This window comes from Suncus etruscus, chromosome 9 (assembly GCF_024139225.1).
Source record: "Suncus etruscus isolate mSunEtr1 chromosome 9, mSunEtr1.pri.cur, whole genome shotgun sequence".
NCBI classification, from domain to species: Eukaryota; Metazoa; Chordata; class Mammalia; order Eulipotyphla; family Soricidae; genus Suncus; species Suncus etruscus.
The window spans coordinates 46,263,890-46,286,683 of record NC_064856.1 but is presented as its reverse complement, the minus strand read 5'-3'; the positions used below and the strand labels follow the sequence as shown (position 1 = coordinate 46,286,683).

General features: G+C 43.0%; 1 protein-coding gene and 1 non-coding gene across 2 annotated transcripts in view; both read right to left on the bottom strand.

Moving 5' to 3' along the window:
- The window catches only part of TENM4 (teneurin transmembrane protein 4), a 569,696-nt gene that overhangs the window by 110,865 nt on the left and 436,037 nt on the right, over nt 1-22,794 (bottom strand). The window contains exons 12-14 of the mRNA XM_049780241.1: nt 16,458-16,559; nt 13,607-13,801; nt 11,593-11,793 (exon numbers count right to left, since the gene is read on the bottom strand). Coding sequence (XP_049636198.1) covers nt 11,593-11,793; nt 13,607-13,801; nt 16,458-16,559 — 498 coding nt within the window. The remainder of the gene's footprint in view (nt 1-11,592; nt 11,794-13,606; nt 13,802-16,457; nt 16,560-22,794) is intronic.
- On the bottom strand, nt 2,357-2,463 carry LOC126019686 (U6 spliceosomal RNA). Its single transcript, XR_007499315.1, has one exon. It is a non-coding gene; the product is annotated as a U6 spliceosomal RNA (small nuclear RNA).

The following is a 22,794-nucleotide window of genomic DNA, read 5'->3' as shown; positions in this document are numbered from 1 at the left end:
TACAGACAGAGAAAGAGCCTCTTATAGAGGCTTTTTGGGGGGAATCAGAGACTTGGCACTTTGCAGTTTCCTTGCTTGTAAATGGGAGAGAGGTCAGCTGCTGCAGGGTGTCGCTATAGGAGTAAATTCTTTTCATTCAGTTTTTAGAGTTTTGCTCCGTGTTGATTTGAGCTTGGGCCCTGGGATCTGGTGGAGGTGAACGAATGTGACCCATACCTGACCTAGAGGGGTCTACAATTCAGCATTATACACACATACAGGTAGAATCTGTGCATCCAGTGAAAGGTGGAATATTAAGCACAGAGTCTGGCACTATCTAGGGCCTAGCACATCATGTCCATAGACACTTCTCTGAGATTCAGGGACTGGCATGAGCAGGACAGCAAAGATCAGCTGTGGCAGTCCCAGGCTTAGGTCACACAATCTTACACTGGCAATCTTGTGCTGATGCTACAGGGCTGTCAAAGGACCAATATTAGTACTTTTTAACTACGGAGTGGAGAGTAGGGCTGGGGTGGGGAATCCTGATATCCCACAGAACACACAGTACACAGGGCAGATGTCCAGATCCTAACTCTTCAGTTTCCTCACTCTGGGTCTGAGTGTCTTGTTCTCTCTGAGTCAGCTTTTTTCACTCCCAAGTGGAAAATAAGTGACACTTCCCCACAGAATGGAAGGGATAATGGGAAGAGAGAGGGAAATTGTCTGTAAACCAGGCCATGTTCACAACAGGCTGACATGGACCCCTGCATTCTAAGATAGGGAGCTGATGAGCAGCTTCCTGAAGAATCAATTATTAGCATTTTAGAAGAGAGCTTGGGGTTTGAGTAGGAAACTCTTTCTGTGATCACCACCAGCAGTGAAGACATCAAAAGTTAGATGGAAACTATTTCTATCCAAAGTCTTGGCTTCCCATAAAAAAATCAGGTGGAAATCCCTCATAATGCCTCAGTGCTCATGGGCAAGTTGCCAAGTTCTTAGACTTATGTGAATCTCCTGGATGGGCAGGTCCAAGAATATGTCAGTTTTTCAACTGGCAAAAACCAGACTGAGGGCACCTGCCTTGGCCCAGCCCTGCCCTCCTCACTTGTACCTTGTCTTCTCTGGAACATAAGTCTCCCTGCTGGCAATTTGTATTCATCAGGGATTGTTAGTAGCAGGTCACAGGCCTGGCATTGCATGAGCTTTAATAAATATTTGTCTAAAGAACAAATGAGCTTAAAGGAAATAACAACAATAAGAAACAAAAAAGCTCCTTGAAAACTGTGTCATCACAGATGCTGTGACCTCAGAGCCATGTTGTATACAACTGATTTGGTTAAATATATTCACAGAGGGGCTCAACCTGATCTTTATAGAAGCTCATCTCTGCCAATTCCCTGCTGAGCACTCTGTAATTTTCAAGTGTCTCGGGCCTTTCACTTGTCACACCTTTCCTTCATGTTGATGCCATTTGTGCCCCATCCATTTCTTTCTCTGGCATGCAGGCAGATGGACACAGAGGATGAGGGGGAAAGGGCAGAATGAGGGGAAGATACAAAATCTGGCTATGGGTCACTGCAGAAGGGGTGGATACAGCTTTAGCCATGTATTAAAAGCTATCCCAAGCTCCTCTCATTAAATGTTAATCTCCCTGTGAGCCTGGATGGAACCTATCTATCATGGCTTTGCTTTCACTTTACTGGATTTACTTTGCAATTCTAGTCATGAAAATAGCTAAGAAGGGACTGTCCTTCCTCTCAGGGAAATTCCTCACATTTCTTATACTTGGAAAGATGCTCAAAACAGATCCCTGTGGGGATAAAGTGGCACCCATTACAAGGTAGGACATTTGCTCCTGTTGAGCAAGGATCAGACATAGGTGACACCATTTCTAAAATTCCAAGAATGTAAAAACATCTGGGCCCCTTGGGGCTTCCTGGGCAATCCTATAATAGGTTTGTATTTAGCTCAAAAAGAATAATAGGGAAACTTTTATTTTGCTTAGAACTTTAGGCTCTTAAGTGACCTAAAGGAATTCTAATAAGGGGGTTAAAGAAGTTTATAGAATTTCCTCTTGGATTTGCTATTTCATTACTGGTTCATCTGTTTTTCTAGCATCAGTGGAGTGAATTCACTGGAGTCTTGAAACAACTATGAGGACAACTGAAACCTGTCAGCCTTTGAGATAAATACCAAGGAACAAAGGAAGAACCTTGGTCATTCTGGTACCTTCACTAAGAAACAGCTTGTGGAGATTAAGTGACTAGAATAGTTAGCTAGAATAAAAGGCAGCGTAGAATGAACACAGTGTTTATGTCTGAGAATGGTGGGCTCAGGTCTACCTAAAACCTCACTACCTGACTCTTTTTTTTTTAAACGTATGAAACGCTTCATGAATTTGCATGTCATCCTTGCGCAGGGGCCATGCTAATCTTCTCTGTATCGTTCCAATTTTAGTATATGTGCTGCCGAAGCGAGCACACTACCTGACTCTTAATTGTGTTATACACATTGATCCAACTAAACTGTTGGATCTCAGCAACTCATTTTCTCCTACCCTGACCCAGTCTTCCTTTAGCGTTTTTACTTGTTCATCCTGTATCTGTCCATCTATCCACCCAATAAATCCAGTTCTGCCCAATTATTTAGTCACCAGGGCTCCTGAGTGCCAATTATATAACTGTGTGATTTTGAAAAAGTTACTTTAATCTGTGCTTCAACTTTCTCATAGGCAAAACAAGGTACAGACACGAATATTCCAGGGTCACATGAGGCTGAAATAAGCAAAATTTGAAGTGCTTCACATCATACATACTTTTTATAGGGGTTGATCCTGGGGTTGGTTGGGGCCACATCCAGCAGAGTTCAGGAGATAGAGGTGCAGGGGTAGAACTCAGGACCTCAAGCTTATACTCAGTCATGCATGAGCTCTACCAGGCTATCTCCCTGGACCCTCACACTCATCATTTATAGCTCACTAAATGTCACCAACATCATGTTGATGTGTCGCATAGAGCCCAAGAAAATGGGGGTTGAGGACAATGGGATGAGTGAGGGCAAGAGGTGAATGAGGACAATTTCAGCAGCCAGAGCTGGATTTGGTGCAAATAGTGAGGTGGCTTTATGAGCACCTAATCTCTAGGGAGAAGGATGTAATTCTATAGAGTCAGGGGGCACATAGAGAACAAAGTACAGGTTGCTGCTTCAAGCCAGCTCAGTGAGCAGGGGTATGGGAGAGAGATACAGTATCTGCAAGAGCTTTGTGAGGAAAAAGAGCAAGAACTCAAACTCTTTATTTTTTTGGCAACACCTAGTGATGCTCAGGGGTTACACCTGGTTATGCTCTCAGAAATTGCTCCTGGCTTGGGGGACCATATGAGATGCCAAGGGATAGAACTGCAGTCCGTCCTGGGTCAGCTGCATGTAAGGCAAACACCCTACCACTGCACCATCGCTCAGGCCCCAAGAACTCAAACTCTTATAAGGAAAATAATGACCAGGTAGTGAGTGGCAAAAACCTGAAAGACAATAGGTTTTGCAAGGTGCATGTAAAGAATAGCTCAGGGAAGATGAGAGATGGAGGTGGATGGCAGTGTGGAGCAGAATGGAGCAGAATAGAGGCCATGACATGAACTGCTTCAGGTGAGGGCACATTCTTTAGGCAGAATTAGGGGTAAGAGCCTAAATGGATAAAGAGCCAGGGGGAGTACCTTGAGTAGACAGAGACAGGGACTGGTACAGTCTCCCCTAGACAGAAAGGTATCTAGGATAGGAAGTTCCTGGGGAAACATGCATGTTGGTCCTAAGCAAACATGCGAGGGTCATGTAAGGGGTAGCCTAACGAATTTCTTGTTATAGTTGGCCCTTTTGCTGGGCTTCTGCCTCTTCTATCTGAATTCTCCTTGATCGTGATCTTCTAGGGTATTGAGAGGTCCATTTTTAGTGCCACCATCTCAGTATCTGTAACTAACTGTCGGTGCTTCCTGCTGTCATCTGATGCCTTCCTGAATCACCAATACACATCTTTTTTGATCAAAGTTACCATTCCACATAGCATTTCAGAACATGCTCTTGTAAGGCTGATCTCTGGTCCCTACAAAAAATCCTATATGAGCAGCATATATTTGCTTATTTGTTTGTTTTTGGGTCACACCGGCAGTGCTCAGGGGTTATTCCTGGCTCTGTGCTCAGAAATAGGAGCAACATATATTTGAACCATACACGCATACATATGCACAGACATAGACACACAGACACACACACACAGAGTCTGGGGCTGTGACAAAAAGTGTCCCATTCAATTTTTCAAGGTTCCACAATTTGGCATAGACTGTTGAACTCTCTTGGGTCCTTCCCTCACTGCTCTGTATGAGTGTCTCAAGTCAAGCCACACCTGGTGTTACTTCCACCCCAGAAAAGACAATGGTCTTCTTTGTATGTATTGCAACAAATCTAGCTTCCATGATAGGCAATTACAGACATTTACTCCTCTCTCTGCCAATTCAAACCCAACCTTAAATCCATTTTTTCCAAGAAACCATGCTGATCATGCCCACTGAAAGCAGTAGCTCCTTTCATTTAACCTATGTACTACCAGTTCAGCCACACTGCTCATGAGCCACCTGACATCGTTCCTGGCAGAGCTACCCAATAAGGTCATTTTTCATACAAGTGATATCTGTACTTGTGGAAAATATGAGCCAAACCTTGGTACCAATGAAAGGCACTGTAATACAGGAGCAAACATGGACCCCAGAATCAGAGGAGAATGAGGTTGAACTCTTGTTTTCTCAGACTAGTTTTGGACAAATCACCCAAGCTCTCTGAATCCAGGTTTCTGGGGAATAGCTCCATTTGTATGTGGAGAGGTATGTGTCTTTGTTGTCTGAATAAATCATGAAGTACATACAAGGATTTCTAAAAAATGTAAAACTTTCCTTTAAAAAGCAAAAGCAGTTGTTTTAAAATTACAAGTTATCAAACCAGCAGCTTGATTTGGGAAGACAACTGGAAATTCTGTGCAAGGCATCAGCCCATGCCTCTGAACAGAGTGGCGTTTCGCAGACCCTTTTTAGAAGAGTTTACATTTGCATACTGACAAGTCCCAATTCCAATGGAAAACGTTCCAAGGCTGGGGGGGTGGGGAATGAGAGGGAGAATGCTACTAAATTATTAAGCTGCCAGTTTCTGATTTATCAATCTTTAACTCTAACAATATTGAGTAGAATGCTTGCCTGGGCCCAATTTCCTGGTCTTTGATTAAATGTTAGAAACGGACCAACTCCTGGGGTAATTTTCATCTACCAGGATATCTCAGACCTGACTGCCATACACTCACTTGACCTCTCCATCTCCACCATTTATTATTCTCAACTTGGCTTTGTGGTCATCAATTGCCCTGGGGATGAAGACAGCAAGTGCCTAGTCTCAGGCACTTTTTCCTTGGGTAAAACTCTAACCTGAGTTTCCCTTCCTTGTCACATACTGATACTAAAATAGCTGAGCCTCATCGCCTCCTTTTAATGTTTAATTGGATATCAGGGCTTTTTTTCTGGAGCTGAAGCTAGAGCCTCTTTGTGAGACTGCACACCAGGCTCCCCAAATGAGACTTGTAACTGGGAGAACACTCTGCACTGAATTTAATTTTCTCTCCCATCCATGAACGGAAGACTGTTTCTCTTGCATGAAAGCATCTCCCTTAGTCTTTCTGTCATTAATAAGAATTAAATTCTCTTTCCTCAGATTTAAATGTGATTATATGTTGCCTTGTAAATAAAACGGAATTACCACTCTCAAAATTTAGCACTAATGCAACTGCTATGTTTAGAGGTTGATTTTTATTTTAACCTCATGCCTACTTATGGCGGATGTCTTTTCAGTATTGGGCTTTGCTTTCTGTCAGCTGTGGCATCACTTGATAACAGCACTTTCAGGCTCCCTGTCCATTCAACCATAACCATTATTACTTTTTTTCTTTTAGGGGGTAGGGTGAGTTGGGCCACAGCCAGCAATGCTCAGGGCTTATTCTTGGATTGTTACTCAGAAGTTACTCCTGGTAGGGCTTGGGGACCATATGGGATGATGGGGATCAAATCTGGGTCTGCCACAGGCAAAGCAAGCACCCTATTTGCTATACAATTGCTCCAGTTCCACCATTATTACTTCTGGTAAGGGCTTTGCTTTTCTGTTTGGTAGAGAAATAGAAAAGAAATGGGGCACTCAGAAGGTAGTGCATTGGAATTCTAGAAAGTCCCCTAAGTGAAGCTAGAATCTAGGTTAGGCTGAGGGAAGAGAGAGCTGATGAATAAGATATGATACAAGGTATGAATGGGGCACATGTATGTTAGAGAGAGAATGTGTGTTAGTATAGCTGTGTGAGCATATGAATGTGCATGTATATTCATATACTTGTGCATATTTCTGTGTTACATAGTGTATATTCATGCATGCTTGTGCACATACTTGCTATGGGTGTACATATGTACATACATATGACATAAACATGGGATTGCATGTACTGTGTGTGCCCATGTGATCATGAGTTTTGTGTTTGCATGTATCCCTTGTGTTTGTCCTTGGGAACACTTTTTACTCCATGCTTTTTAGAAAGGCCTACAGGGAACACAAGGATCTAAATTTTGCTACTTCTCAGGTCTGCTGGCCTCCTTAGACTCACAAAGGCTTCATGTGGTTACTAGCTTTGCATATCAGCTCTGCAATCCCTCTCCCTGCACCTGTAGCAGAGTCCTTCCTCCCCCAACACACACACACACACACACACACAAATTTAGTATCTTGCCAGCTCCTCTCCCTTCCCTTTCTGGCTAAACTCACTGCCCAATTTCTCTGCAGATACATAAATCCCCTCCAGGAACACAGAAGAACTTAGTGCTACTTCTGAGGAGAACCATGGTTCTATGCTCTTTGTCCTGGCTCACAGTGAGGCAAGGAAAGAACAGGAGATAAGGTGAACCTGAAGAGGTTGGTCTCCATAGAGTCTGCGTTCCATCCCTGTGAGCTCAGGAAGCCATCCTGAGAAAAAATCCACAGCAAAATGGTGTATCTCCTATGTGGTCCTTTGGGATAATATGACAACACTTAACTACTTTTATCGACTGGTGACCAATGTGTGTGTGTATGTGTGTGTGTTTGTGTGTGTGTGTGTGTGTGTGTGTGTGTGTGTGTGCGCGTGTGTGTGTGTGTGGTTATGGAGTCTCAAGAAATGGAGAGAGAGGGATGGAGAGGAATTTAGAGAGGAAGCTAAACTAGATAGGGAGAGGAGAAGAAGTCAGAGAATAGAGAGGACAAAAGAAAACCATAGAGAACACACACACAAAAAAGAGACAGAGTTGGAGCCAGAGAGGTGCAGAAAAAACATAGGGAGAGAGAAAGAAAGAGAGATTCATGTCTACATGAGCTCAAACCAGGTCTTACTTAAAAACCTTCACTATGTAATTTAAACTTGTCAGCATCCAAAGACTTTTGGGCTCTTTCAGATTTAATCATGCATTCTAAAAGTGTGCATTAATGCCTTATATAGTAAGTGCATACTGAATACTTGCCACCCAAAAAGGCATTTTATACAAATGTATTAATATGAATTTGAAAAAAAAAGATGGACAAAACTTACAGGAAAAAATATCATTAGCTATATTCTGTGAATAAATTTAGTTTTGGAAATAAAAGTTTAGTGTGGTCCCACTCCAAATCCTCTCGATTCTTACTGATTGCATGTGCTACCTCCACCCCAGATCACTGACTCTTGAAAGTATCTCTGTATTTTACTCCATGAAACTCAATTGCATTGAAATGATAAGAATCATAAACCATCACCTGAGCATTATAGGCAGAATCCCTGCCATGCTCTGCTTCTAGGAGCTAGCAGCCCAAAGGAATGAGACATAGTGTGAGAGCCCTCACAAATAAAAGCCATTTATGGGAGGATGGAGGGAGCTTACTGAATGGTGAAAATGAGAAAGAAATTTATGAGACTGAGGGTAGAGCCCACTGAACTGAGGACGGGGATGAGGGAGACAAAGCCAATGAAAGCCCAGTGGTGAGTCTAAGAGATCAAAAACGTGAAGTTCCATTCTTTTTCTAAGGCAGCTCTGAACCAGAGACCCAAAAAAGCCAACAACAGCAATTTTGAATGTTGGGGGAGTCATGCTGCTCAGATGAGTATCCCCACTTTACGCAAAAACTGAAGCTACATCCAGGCTAGCTAGGTTGCTCCCTGAGGAAAGATGGGAGGAGGCACATAGAAGCCAACTTGGCAAGGATAAGTCTGGCTGTCTGTGCCACACAAGTTAACAGGAGCTGGAGCTTGAAAGTGACAAAAAAGAAGCCCAGGATTTTTGGGTCCAGCCCTGCATAAATGTATGTTTCTGTGTGTAAGTGTGTATACATGTATGAAAGGGGAATGCATTGTATATATGACACAGGGAGAGAATGAGTACTGGCATGTGGGCATTCTGAGAGTGAGTGTATATGTGTGTACATGTATGTTTTACATGACCATGTGAGCACACAAATGTATGTGTTCCTGTGTTTGTCATGCCTGTACCCATGCATTCATGAAAGTACACATCATTATGGATACATATATGTACACATGTGATGACAATGTATTACACTCATGCCTGTACATATATGATCATTTCGTGTGTGTATGTGCACAATTGCATGTGTATGCATGTCTAAATATGCACACTTGTGTGGTACTAAGAGAAATAACAGACTGGTGAGAGCTGGAATGGTTCTTTCCTCCCTCCCTCCCTCCCTCCCTCCCTCCCTCCCTCCCTCCCTCCCTCCCTCCCTCCCTCCCTCCCTCCCTCCCTCCCTCCCTTCCTTCCTTCCTTCCTTCCTTCCTTCCTTCCTTCCTTCCTTCCTTCCTTCCTTCCTTCCATTTTTTGGGACACACCTGAGATTACTCCTGCTTGCGGACTATACGAGATGCCAGGGATCAAACTCAAGTTAGCTCACATTTACTGAGCCTCTATCCTGGGAAAAAAGCATGGAAAAGACTGTTTTCAGTGCTCTTAAATAATTCTCTAGACAACAGCCTTAAAAAGGGAGGCACTATGATTACACACCATTTGAAGTTGACGAAAGAAAATTGTCCAATATTATGTCTTGCATGGCAGGGCCAGGTTTGAACCTGAGTCTCAAGGACACAAAGGATTCTTCTTGTGATACACTGTGCATGTGTCTAGTACTAGGCTGGGGAATCAAGCTCAGAGACAAGAAAGAAGAGCCTTTAAAGCCCTATTCCAAGTCCCTCTGATGGTTCTACTTACTGCTCCTTTTCCAGGCCAAATAAAACCATACTGAGTGAGTTCAGTAAAAGGCATCCTTGCCTCCATCAGAGGCTGTGGCATTTCATCAGAGATTAATAAAGCAAGTACCATTTATATACCCATCGTAAATTAGCTTTGTGGTCACATTATAAATAATACAACCCTGAGTAGCTATAAGACAGCCATTTATGAGGTTGCTATAAACAGAACTACATAAAGAGATTCATTCCTATGTCTCTGCACATCGTGTTTACCATCATGACTTTACACAGGCTCGCAAATAAGAAAGAAGGTCTGTGTCTGACTGTGTTTTCAATGTCAGTTCTCTACTCCCTGGGAACAGCATACATGCAGTGTTCCTAAGCCTCCAGGGTTGTGTGTCTGAACCAGAGAGGGTCCCAAAGTAAGTGGGCCTCCCACCTCTTCAGAATTAAAACCCACTCAATACTACTCTAAAAATCTACCTTTTATACATAAACCAGCAGAAAGCACTCCCTGATATTAAGATGGCCACTCCCAATTGTTCCAGTAACCCTGGGATCAGGTGGTAATATGCATGGTGCTAAAGGCTCCTCTAAACCATTTTTTGTCATCACAGTTAGAGCAACTTACAGCTGACTGGGCTTTTTTGATCTGTTGCTGCTGGCTTCAGTAGCATGGAACACAGTAAAAATTTACAGTGAAAAATGTGGCCACAGATGCTATTACTTTTTGTTGTTTTTTGGGGCATACTTGCCCCAAAAGAGGTTACTTCTGATTCTGCATTCAGAAATCACTCTGGGGAGCTCACGGGAATCACATGTGATGTTAGGGAGCAACCTAGGTCAACCACATAAAAGGCAAGTGTTTCACCTGCTATACAATCTCCCCAGTGCCTGCTGATACTTCTTAGCTTGAAGCTCAGGCTTTCCCATCTAAACATTTTTCTCTATGGAGATTACTTCTGGCATCTGTCTGCAGTGTCCCCTCCCTACCAGGAACATGAGTCTCTAAAGACAGGACTTGCCTCTTCACTCCTTCCTACATAGTGAGTGGGGGCCAGAGAAATAGCATGGAGGTAAGGTGTTTGCCTTGCATGCAGAAGGTCGGTGGTTCGAATCTTGGCATCCCATATAGTCCCCTGAGACTGCCAGGAGCGATTTTTGAGCATAGAGCCAGTAGTAACCCCTGAGTGCTGCCAGGTATGACCCCAAAACCAAAATAAATAAATAAATAAATAATAATAATAACAATAATAATAAAATAAAGAGATAAGACACAGACCCACCAGGAAACAAAAAGACAACAGTAGCCATAAAGTGGGATTGTGGGTCATTTATTAGGATTCTAGAGAACAGAAGATCTGTTGAGTAACCCCTGAGCTCTGCCGAGTGTGACTCCCTCCCCCCCCCAAAAAAAAATTAGTGAGTGGAAAAATCACATAAGCTGGCAAGGAAGGAATGAGAACACTTTTCTTGTAAAGCTATAGAGTTGAATTACAGAGAAGATGCTATTTAAGTGAGATATAAGTCTCACTTAATCTTTGCCTAGAGAAAGGAACTGTATGGTTCTCTTGGACATAGAATTGTTTTAGAAAAGTCCTGTGGGGAACCAACTTCCACATTTATATTTTTATTTTGGGGGTTTGGATCACACCTGGTGAGTGCTCAGGGCTTCTTACTTACTCTGCACTCAGGGTCATTCCTGCCATAGCTCAGAGCACCAAATGGGATGCTGGTAATTGAAGCAGGGTTGGCCAAGTGCAAGGCAAGCACTGTCTTGCTGTCTTATTGCTCTGGCCCACACCTTCATTTCTACATTGATCTGGAAGTAGCAATGCTGAGTCCTGGGACTAATGGGTGACTCCAATGTCTTTGCTTTTCTCATGGAACTTATAGCCAAGCAGATCTGGCCAGATCACAGCTAACCCCAATTCCCACACTGAGTTTGTCCTTTCCTCTGAGGAATGAACAAAACCCCAGTGTTCACAGATGGATATCATGTCTGCCTCTCTTCCCCTCAGCATGTCATTCCTACTCTCCTGCCTCTAGGAAAGACCATTTGAGTATGGAAGATGCATGTCTCTGTAGGTCATCCACCTCTCACCCAGACATAATGTCACTATGGGAGAAGGGCCATGAAGAGACACTTCTAGAATCCTCTTTCCACCGAAGAGCAGGGTAGCTCCAGGTTCTAGGTCAGGGGAAAAAAAATGAGATGTGGACAGCAAACTCATGGCTATGTGACTAAGAACCAGGCTTAGGCAGGATGCAGAGGAAACAGGGCACAATTGGTGTGATAAGCGCCTCACTCAACCATGGATTTTTGCTCTTACCTATGGAACAGTCATGGCCGGTCCAGCTGGGGTCACAGCTGCATAGTCCCGTGTCTGGGAGGAAGGTTCCGTGGCCTGAGCACTGGTCCAGGCATGTGGCTCTGGGGGTCTCGCAGTTAGCACCTCCCCAGCCCACAGAGCAGTGGCACTCGCCTCGCACACAAACACCTCGGCCCGAGCATGTGGGATCCATGCAGTCCACTGCGATATGGAGGAGAGAGGACAGGGGTCAGGTGACAGGGCCTCATCAAAAGTCTAGGGAGGGTAAAACCTGGCTCCACACTCTGCCCTGGGGTTTGCCCAAGTCCCAGGCCCCTCATTCGTAAATATGCATGCAGGCTTCCAGCTTTTAATTTGTGGGGTGGACAGAGTAAAAAAAACAACAACCTATCAGGTGTTAGTATTATGTGCAGTTCCTAATGGTTAATAAATGCAAAAACCGTCGCTTTGTTCAGTTCACTTTACGGCCACCTCTTAGAACAATAACCCTCTCTATGAAAGAGACCAATACATTTTGTTGAACAAATTATTGTTTTTGCTTCATAATGCAGCTCGTTTTTGTGACAAAAGGATTAAGGGTGGGGAGACAGGATGATAAAAATTTCCTTCCTTTAAATGAGAATTTCCATTGTATTTAAATTCTGCTAGATATGATCTTCTTCTACACACTCCTGATTGATTAAAACAAAACAAAACAAAAAGCCTTGCAAACCTTCTTTCCAGAAGGCAGAACACTTTAGTCACTGTCCATCCTTCTATGTGACACCTCTATCTCATTTCTCTTTTGGAGGGAGCTAAGTGTGGGGTTTTGGTCAAGTTCACTGTCAGGCAGATGCTGCAGGCCTCCTGGGCCCAAGGCCACAATGTTTCAAAAGACCAACCCAGAAGGAGGGCCATTTGCCTGCTCAGAGCCTGGCATCAACGAGAATGTTACAGATGTGATCACACAGTTTTTTACATAGTCCAATGAGGTTCAGATGCCACAGAGGTTCAAGGAGAGGTTAAAGAATTTACTATAGATCAAATAGCAAAATCCTATCAGGGAAGCATCAGGGACAGGTCAATCTCAATCCAGTGGGATTTCTTCTGGGAAGCTGATTTTTCTGAGTCAGAGGGGTTACCTAAGAGTGAGACCTCTAGTTTCCAAAAGTCATAGGTGGGCAAAGTAAAAGAAAAAATGTGAAAGGCTCAGCCCTTGTAGGACATGTCCCAAGCAGCAAGGGCTTAATCTGTGTTCTCTGATCTAGCCCAATACTGATTTTTAATTTTAGGAAGGAGGGAGGGCCTTCTCATTTCACAACTGACCTCAGGGATGGGTTCCTGATGGGGCCTGCAACGTGCAGCTGGTGGGGCAAAGGGCTAGTGGGTGTCACTGAAGGAGGGTGTCTTCATTAGAAGAGCTGGTGAAGAAGTCCTCCAAGGCCATGGAAAGCCCTGCACCTCAAAGGTTTCCAGACAGAAGGGAGCTGCAGAATTGTGCTCTGAGCATCCTGCCCCTTACGCAGGATAGGAAAGTGCTAAGCCCTGAGCTCTCAGAAGCACTGTACAGCTGGAAGCTGCTTAAAGAAGTCATGCCTCTCCACTATAAGCACATTCACAAGATACTGATATATCCAGACTGAGATATTAATCATAGGTACTCGTGGCAGAGATATTACATGTGGCAGTATTCTATGCGCCAAATAATCCTAATTTTTGGTTCTTGGGCCACACCTAGCAGAGATCATGAGCATACCATGGAGCTCCAGGGAACATATGTGATGTCAGGGATCAAACCTTGGGCAACATGCTGGGAAACACTGTGTTGGCTCCCTATCTGTGGTATTATCTCTCTGCCCCAAGAATGACCAGGATCCTGGTTCCTCTGCCCTTTTGTAATAGGTCAGTGGCTGTTGTGGAGGTGCCCTACATTAGGTGGAGGCCACAGAACTGGGGGAGGCATGTTTAGCTTCCTGATGCACTCTGGGCCCTGTGCACTTCAAGGCCAGTGAGGGCCACCTGTCTCTGGACTCACCTTCCTCGCAGCTCTCACCCTTATAGCCAGGGTTGCAGATGCAGGTACCCACAATACAGGTGCCATGGTGACTGCAGGCTACATCAATGCACTGGCTAGTGGGCACGTCGCACTCGGCGCCCTTCCAGCCGCTGTGACACAGGCACCGGCCCTTCACATACTGGCCATTACCACTGCAGAGCACTGGGCAGGAGGCTGCAGACATAGAACAGACAGTCTGGTGCAAAGCTACACCTACAGACACACTTGAAGCCACTCCCAAGGACCCCAACAAAGCCACAGGCATGGACCCAAACCACACAGACATAGTTGAAACCACCCCACAAACCAAGTCATGCAAATATACCCACAGAAAGCCATGCTCATATAGCCCACCATCTCCCCTCCTTATAGGTCTTCTGATTTGACTCTAGCCTTAAGCACTTTGCAACACTGGCAACCATATGCCTACTTTTGCAGGGGTTCATTCCAGTTTAAACTCATCTGCAATTATAGGCAAAGACACACAAGGCAGGCCTGGGGGGACAGTAGGGACACATTATAGGCTACTGTACTTTTGGCCTCTAGTATCCTCATGCAACCCACCATTGTCCCAGACCTTCAGAGAGGAAGCCTCTATAGCCTTCCCTGGCCCTCACTCCCCCAATCTCATCTGTCCAATAGCACCCCTCTCTCTCCACATCCAGCACCACTCACTGTCCTCTTGACCCAGCAGCCCACTCTTGCTTTTCTTTCAGACCTCCACTCCACACAAGTCTATTAAGAACAGCTGAGCCCCACTAGTCTCTTGAATGTGTTATCTTTCCATTCTGCCTCTGAGCGAAAGGATTCTGTGGGAATTTGTAGGAAGGACCCTGCCTAAAACAGACTCACACCATGTAGAGCTGCAAGTCAATCCCAGCCTTATTGAGGCATAGGAAGAGTGTTCCAGAGTGATGCTATGTGGGGGAGTATGCACATGATGGGGTAACTATTCTTGTAGTAATGCCTCAACCCATTCCTTTATGGGATTAGCCTCACTTCACTGCCTTTCAATTTATTTATTATTTTGGGCACACCAAGTGGTACTCAGGGCTTACTCCTTCCTGGATCTGTACTCAGGGATCACTCTTGGCAAGGTTTGGGGAAGTAATATGTGGTGCCAGGAATTCAACCAGTCAGCTGAGTAAAAGACAACTGTTCTAAGGCCAGAGTGATACTACAGCTAGGGTGGTAGGGTGTCTGCCTTTAATAAAAACTACCTGGGTTCAATCCTCAGCATCTCTCTATGATCCTTTGAGCACCACTGAACTGTTTTTGTTTGTTTGTTTGTTTGTTTTTGGGTCACACATGGAGGTTCTCAGGGCTTACTCCTGGCTTTGCACTCAGGAATCACTCCTTCTCAGGGATAGAACCTGGGTCAGGCACATGCAAGGCAAATGCCTACCTGCTGTTCTATTATTACAGCCTCTTGGAGTGATTCTTGAATGTAAAACCAAGAGTAACCCCTGAGCATTGCTGGGTGTGGCCCCCAAACCAAAATAACAACAAAAAGGGAAAACTGCTTTACTTTCTCTCTTGCTCCTTTCTCTGTCTATCTCCCTCATTTTAAAAGTGACACCCAGCAATGCTCAAGGGTTACCATTTGTTCTGCATTTAGGAAACACTCCTGGTGATGTTTGGGGGGTCATATGGGATGCTGGGGATAGAATCAGGGTCAGCCACACACAGAGCTATACTCTACCCTCTCTATTATTACTCCAGGCCTGGCCCTGGCTCTTTTTTAAAGCTCTCAGATGCAGGTGACCACGTGTCCCTCTGCTGTCTCACCTGGAGACTGTCAAGTTGGGCAGAAGGAACTGGAAATTCAAAGCTCTAGGTAGTATTTGCAGGGAGATATTTCATTCTGAGTACATTTAAGTATTAGGTTCCACTACTCCCTTGGGGAGCCCCTCCTAGTCCTATCTGTAGAAGGATGCTCCCTTGTTCCAGGGGCTAATACAGGTATTCCTGGCACAGAACTCAGCATTAGTACATATTAACACTGCCTTGGGTGGTGACGATCTGACCAGTTCCTGTCCCATCTGAGACAGATTCTGCTTAGTGCAAGTGCCTAGCACAGAACCAAACCCTAAAAGGCCCTGAGTCCATGTTCACCTACCAACAAAGAGGTGGAAATTTAATCAGAAACCTTTTTGGCAGGAACCCTGAACCTGTTTTTCCCCAGGGGAGATCCAATGCTATTTATGTGGACATGGGTCTCTCTGGAGCTTTCATATGGTGACACATTCTCAGAGTATAGGGTCCCCATTAGTATTTTCCTTGTGAACTTCTCTAGGTCATGAGTGAAGCCTGCACATAGGGAATAGACATGGACATCCTTGACCTATCTGAGGAGTAGTTGCCACTGTGCCCATGTATCAGGTAACACTGATTCCATAGGAGGAGGGCATCTACTCAGTCTGTGGCCTGTATCTCAGCCAAGATCCTGCCTGTGCTGGGTTAGAGATAGAGTGGAGTATTGAGCTCTGAGATCTCTGCAAAGGCTGACTACTTCTTTCAGGAGACTCACACACTGTAAAAAGGCCCCCATGCCTCTGAATGCTGTTAAAGCACCCTGCACCCTGACCCCCAACTATCCAACACACTGTGATTGCCTCTGTGGTGGCTCCTTTCTGGCCTTCCCACCACCTCCACCTTGTACATGTGGGTGATAAGGGCTGCCCAGAAGAGATCTGCCTGCTTCCTCTTCCTGTCGGAGCTTCTGAGGCTTGGTGCTGGGCAGCCCTTGATATGTATCAAGACCAGCCTGGGCTTTTATGCTTACTGCTGGATGTGCACCTGGACTATCAGGCCATTGTGGAGGCCTCACCTCTGCCGCAGTCAGGTCCCAGGAAGCCCAAAAAGCAGTGACAGGTCCCAGAGATGCAATCGCCGTTGCCGTAGCAATTGCTGGGGCAGTTCTCCACCGACTCTGTGATGAAAAGAAGGCAGAGATAAGTTCAGAACCTCTGTGCTCCATCAGAGCTCAGCCCACTGGAACTCATACATTCCAGCTTTTCTAGTCAATCACAGATGAAACCAATAGAACCAAACATGTTTCCTTACTCTTTTATTATTTTTGGAGTGAGGGGGGCACAATAAGTAATGCATAGGTGTTACTCCTGGTTCTACATGCAGGAATTACTCCTGGTGGTGCTTGAAGGACCATATGGAATACTGAGGATTGAACCCAAGTGAGCCCTATGCAAGGTAAGTGCCCTACTCACTGTTCTTTTTTATTTTTTTTCCCCTATTCTTACTGAGGTATATCTCACTCATCTTTGAGAGACATGTTCTGTAATACGCCAGGTGGAACCAATGTTTTATAAAGCCATCTCCTATCCACAGAGCATTAGAAAGTCATCAGCAAAGGCAGAGAGGGAAGGAAACTCCTTATTAGCAGTGATTGTCTTTGGACACTGGGTTCCTGGGTCATTCTTGTGACCTTCTTTAAATTCTTTTGTTTTACACTTTTCTCACAATGAACTGATAATCCACTGATTTGTTTTTTGTCTTCATAAATTTCTTGGGCATTTTCCAATATGTTTCCCTATCTCTGCTTTTTCATTTCTATGTCTGGGTTTCCAAAGCCTCTCACTGGGCTGACACATCATCTCCCAGTCTCTATGCTTGCTCCTCACCCCAATTCATTCCCTAATAGCAGTGAGAATGGAATCTGTGGAACAAATGGCATCTGCCACTCGCCTGCTGTTAAAACCTTTCAGCGCTTCCCATTTGCCAAGATGAAAGCAATCCAAATGCTTTCAAAAAAAAAAAAAAAAACCTTAGAGTTTTCTTACTTTTTTCCCTTGCCCTCCTACCTACATTATGATGCAGTAATGCACTTGCCTACTTTTCTGTAGGAATAATACTTGCTCTGATTTGTTCTAATACTTTAGTATATCTGTGTGAAATGTCAAGCAAATACAATATTCATTTTAGAAAGTTTTCTGTAAGAAATTAGTAAATGTTTTTATAGCTCCAGTGAGTGAATCTGTTCTCTTAGAACATCTGCTTATTTGAAAAAACCCATTTTCAATAATGCTAGATGTAGAAGAAAGGAAAAAAGCCACAGTATACTGAGAACCCTCTTTGTGCTATATGTTTCCGCAAAGTTTATTTCATTTCACTGCCACCATATATATATACATATATATATATATACATACATATATATGTATTGTTATTTATAGTAAGAAAAGAAAGAAGGGGCTTAGATAGAGACAGCAAGAGGGAATGGAGAGGAATGAAGGGAGAAACAGAAAGAGCTTTGTAGAAGGCAACATAGATACTAAATAATTGTTCCAGTATTTTAACACAGGTCTTTGGACTTCAAGCTTGGTGTTCTTCAGAGACACCATGCTCCATGCTATCGACCTTAGAAAGAGTTATTCTGCAGAAGTCAGGATCTTAGATGTGGCAAACAGTGGCTTTAGTCCCAGGGCAAAGGACCTAGTTGGAAGGTAGATAAGTCTAGACTTTTCCAAGTATGGAGGTATACAAGACTATTTAGTTGATGTAGAGGGAAAAGGTCAGTAAAGCAGAGCAAGAAAAGTTTCAAAGAAGTTGTCTGAATCTCTACCTTGAAGTCACAGAGTCAGACTCAGACTTTTGTTACATGGAGCGAGAATGGGGTGGGGTACTCACACAATGAAAAAAAAACCTAGTCCAAAAGGAAAGAGATCACTACCACCAGCTGGGCAAGTAGGGTCATGGAGGTTCTGCCCAGAGGCACAAGGCCTGGTACATGATCCCTTCTTCTTGAGCCAAGTTGGACAGAGTAAGCAAATTTCTTCCTTTCTCTGAGCCTCTCTATTTGCAAATGTGAAGTGCAGGGTAGAGCACAGAACTGCTTCCTGTTCTACAATTCTGTCTGTGATTGATTAAGAGAGTAATTGTACAGAGAAGCCACCCAGACATAGGTATCAAGGTATAGTGGCAGCAAAGCAAAGCAATTTAGGTCCACTGACAAAGACAAGACCAGCAAATAGGACTTTCTGAAGGACATGGACTAGGAGGATAGTTTGAGCCTGGATAGATGTTAAAAGTGTGGGAGATGTGGAGACATTGGATCATGGAACACTTTCTATAGAATTTTCTGCTCAATTGTTTGTCACTATTAAATTGGAAACTAAAAGGTCTGGAGGAAGGGTTCAAATACGAGGTTTCTCTGTGTGAAAGGAAATTCCTCTCACTCAAGGATCCACACTAATATGAACAGCATTTTACATGATCACAGAGTTCAGTCAGGCATAAGATAAGATGTTCACTCTCACAACTATTATTCAGCATAGTATAAAAGGCTCCATACTGAGAAAGAAGTAAAACTATTGACACTTTAAGGAACTTGATAAGATATGCAGAAAATTTTAAAAACTTGGAGCTGGAGCAATGGCACAGTAGTAGGGCATTTGCCTTGCACATGGCTGACCCAGGACAGAACCCGGTCCGATCCCCCAGTGCCCCATATGGTCCCCCAGACCAGGAGCGATTTCTGAGTGGATAGCCAAGAGTAACCCCTGAGTGTCACCAGGTGTGCCCCCTCAAAAAAAACTTCACAAAAATTATTTTTTTGTGTGGTTTTTGGGTCACACCTGGCAGTGCTCAGGGTTTTTTCCGGCTCTGTGCTCAGAAATTGCTCCTGGCATGCACGGGGGACCATATGGGACGCCGGGATTCAAACCGATGACCTTCTGCATGAAAGGTAAATGCCTTACCTCCATGCTCTCTCTCTGGCCCCCACAAAAATTATTAGCATTAATAAACCAAGATAGTAAACAGAGCATAAAACCAATACATAAAAGCCTGTTGAACTTTTTTTTTTTCCTCTGCTCTGGCCGCCTCCCGCCTTGTTGGACTTCTTTATGCAAGCAATAAACTAATAGAGAAAAAAGTCAAGGGAACAATTCATATATAATAGTATCAGAAAGAATTAAGCACCTAAGACTATATTAACAAAGGAGATCAAAGATGGTACATTAAAAACTGTGAATCACTGTCAAAAGAAATAGAAGAATGGCTGAAGAGATAGTACAACAGTTGGGGTCCTTGCTTTGCACATGACCAAACTAAATTTGATCCCCTGAGTTCTATATGGTCCCCTGAGCACCACTGAGTAAATAACCAGAGTAACCCCTTAGTATTACCAGGCATTAATACCAAAACAAAAAATAGAAGTTTAATTACTTGTATAGAAATCACTCCCATCATATTTGTAATCAAGGTGTTTAAATAAAGATATTAAAATACTTAAAATTTAACTAGCTAGGCCTGCCTCCCAGTTAGAGGGGGAAATTAGGGAGACACCTAGACCAACCAGATGCAAGACTACTATGTAGTAGGATAGGTACATAGGGGACCACATATTCTAGCAGCCCTGGGGGTGAGGGAAGAGGATACGGGAGATAGGACAAAAATGGAGGTGTAGGGAGGACAATTTGGTGATGGGAATCTCCCCAGATGTTATGTAAATATTTAACTAAAATATTATTGTCAACAACATGTAAACCACTATGATCAAAATAAAAATTATATTTAAAAAAAACAAAAAAAGTACTTAAAATATTTTATGCATTCATATACATAAAAATAAATCAACAGAATTAAAAATATTAAAAATTGCCATCCTGTCCAAGCATTACATAGATTCAGTGGAATTCAATAAACTTTTCAGCAACATTCTTCAAGGAAATAGAACAAATGTTACTAAAATTCACTTGAAAATGGGACCCTAAAGGACCCTAAATACTCAAAAAAAAATCCAATTTAAACAATTGTGAGGGGGAGGGTCACATTTCCCACTTCAAATTATATTACAAAACTATAGCAATCCAAAGAGTATGGTTATTGGAATAAAAAAGACAGGTCATGTAAATGCAATCCAAACCCCAAATTACATCCTCACATAGCTGATTTATCACAAATAATTCAAGAAAATGAAACAGAGAAAGTATCCATTAATAATGTCATTGGGAAAAATGAATAGCCATAGGCACAAGAATGAAATGAGGTTACTATCTCACACTGTGCACAAAATTAACTCAAAGTAGACTAAAGACTAAGATGTTAGACCCCAAAGCATAAATACATTGAAAAATACAAGCATAATGTTCTATGATACCAGCTTCAGTGATGTCTTTAGAGATTCACCTCCAAAGGCAAGGAGGAAAAATTAACAAATGGTATTACACATTACTAAGAAGTCTCTGCACTATCATTAAAACAAAAATATAGCATACCAAACATATATAGCTAAATATACCAATATATATATATTGCTATATAGAATATAGCAAATGGGAGAAAACATTCACAATGCATACTACGACAAAGGGCTAATATCCAGGATGTATAGGAATTTAAAATTAAGCACAACAATAACAACTAACTCAATCAACCAGGTCATAAAATGAACACATACAGAGGCCAATAGACACATGTTTTTTAGAGTTCATTATTATATATTATCTGAAATGCAGATCAAAAATAGTATCTTGTGCTATGAAAATAACAGGTACCAAAGGCCAGAAATAACAAGCCCTGGCAGGGTGTACAAAAAAAAAAAAAAAGAAAAGAAAAGAGTATACTCATTCACCTCTAGTGGGACTGTATACTGGTCCAGCTTTTATGAAAAAGATTGTGAGGGGCCCGGAGAGATAGCACAGCAGCGTTTGCCTTGCAAGCAGCCGATCCAGGACCAAAGGTGGTTGGTTCGAATCCCGGTGTCCCATATGGTCCCCCGTGCCTGCCAAGAGCTATTTCTGAGCAGATAGCCAGGAGTAACCCCTGAGCACTGCCGGGTGTGGGCCAAAAACCAAAAAAAAAAAAAAAAAAGAATTGTGAGATATCCCCTGACTGATAAAAACTAAAGCTACTATTACTATCCAGCAATTCTACTCCTACATAACTATTACAAGAGCACAAGACCACCAATTTGAAAAATATATACACACCCATATTTATGACATTATATATTGTATATTATTTTATAGCACTATTTTCAATAGCTGCAATATTGAAAAATTTTAAGTGCCAAACAACAGAAGAGTGGAGACAAAATGAGGCATGGAACTCAATGAAGGACTACTTATTCATTTAAAAATGATGGAGTTCTTTTTTTTTTTTTTTTTTTTTTTGGTTTTTGGTTTTTGGTTTTTGGGCCACACCCGGTAACGCTCAGGGGTTACTCCTGGCTATGTGCTCAGAAGTTGCTCCTGGCTTGGGGGACCATATGGGACACCGGGGGATCGAACCGCGGTCCGTCCAAGGCTAGCGCAGGCAAGGCAGGCACCTTACCTTTAGCGCCACCGCCCGGCCCCAATGATGGAGTTCTTACTATTTGCTACAGGGATGTAATTGGAAGGGGCCATGCTAAGTGAAATAAGTCAGAGAGAAAAAGACAAAATATCAGCTGACCTCACTCAGGAAGGATATAAAGAGGTAAAGAAATGGACAAGATAAAAACAAAGGAAAACTAAATGCCTGGACTTTGACAATAGAACTGAAGTCACCGAAAGGAGAAATATAAAGGGAGGGGTACATTTTAGTTGTGGGGGACTATTGGCATGTTGGTGGTGACATTTTAAATGGTATTAGTGGTAACATACTTTTTGAAGAGACGTGAAATTATATTCCTAAATAAAACACATGGAGTCATTTTATTATTGTTGTTGTTTTATTTGGGGGTCACACCCAGCTCAGGATTTACTTCTGGTTCTGTGCTCAAAGATCAATCCTGGCTGGGCTTGGGGACCATACAGGATGCCAGGGATTAAACCCGAGTGGGCTATATGCAAAGCAAATGCCCTGCCTGTTGTACCATGGTTCCAGTCCCAAACACATAAAGTCTTATAAATCAATGTTAAATGAAGAAAAGGAAGGGTTTTTTCAAAGCCCACTTCTAGAGTAATGTAGTTAGTATAATTAAGAACCTCAGTAACACCACAATTAGCAACAAGTAGATCTAATCCCATGTGGAGTTTCGTTTCAGGGCAAAGTGCCATCTTTGCCATATTTGAGTTTGCCTAGGAATAGCCATTTCCTTCATACTGGGAGGTCAGAATCTGCTTCCTAAGCACTGTTTTTTAAATAAACAAATAAAGATTGATTTTTAAATTTTGGACAATCTTTGGGGAAAAAGAAACAAAAAAATAAGAATCTCTCTAGAC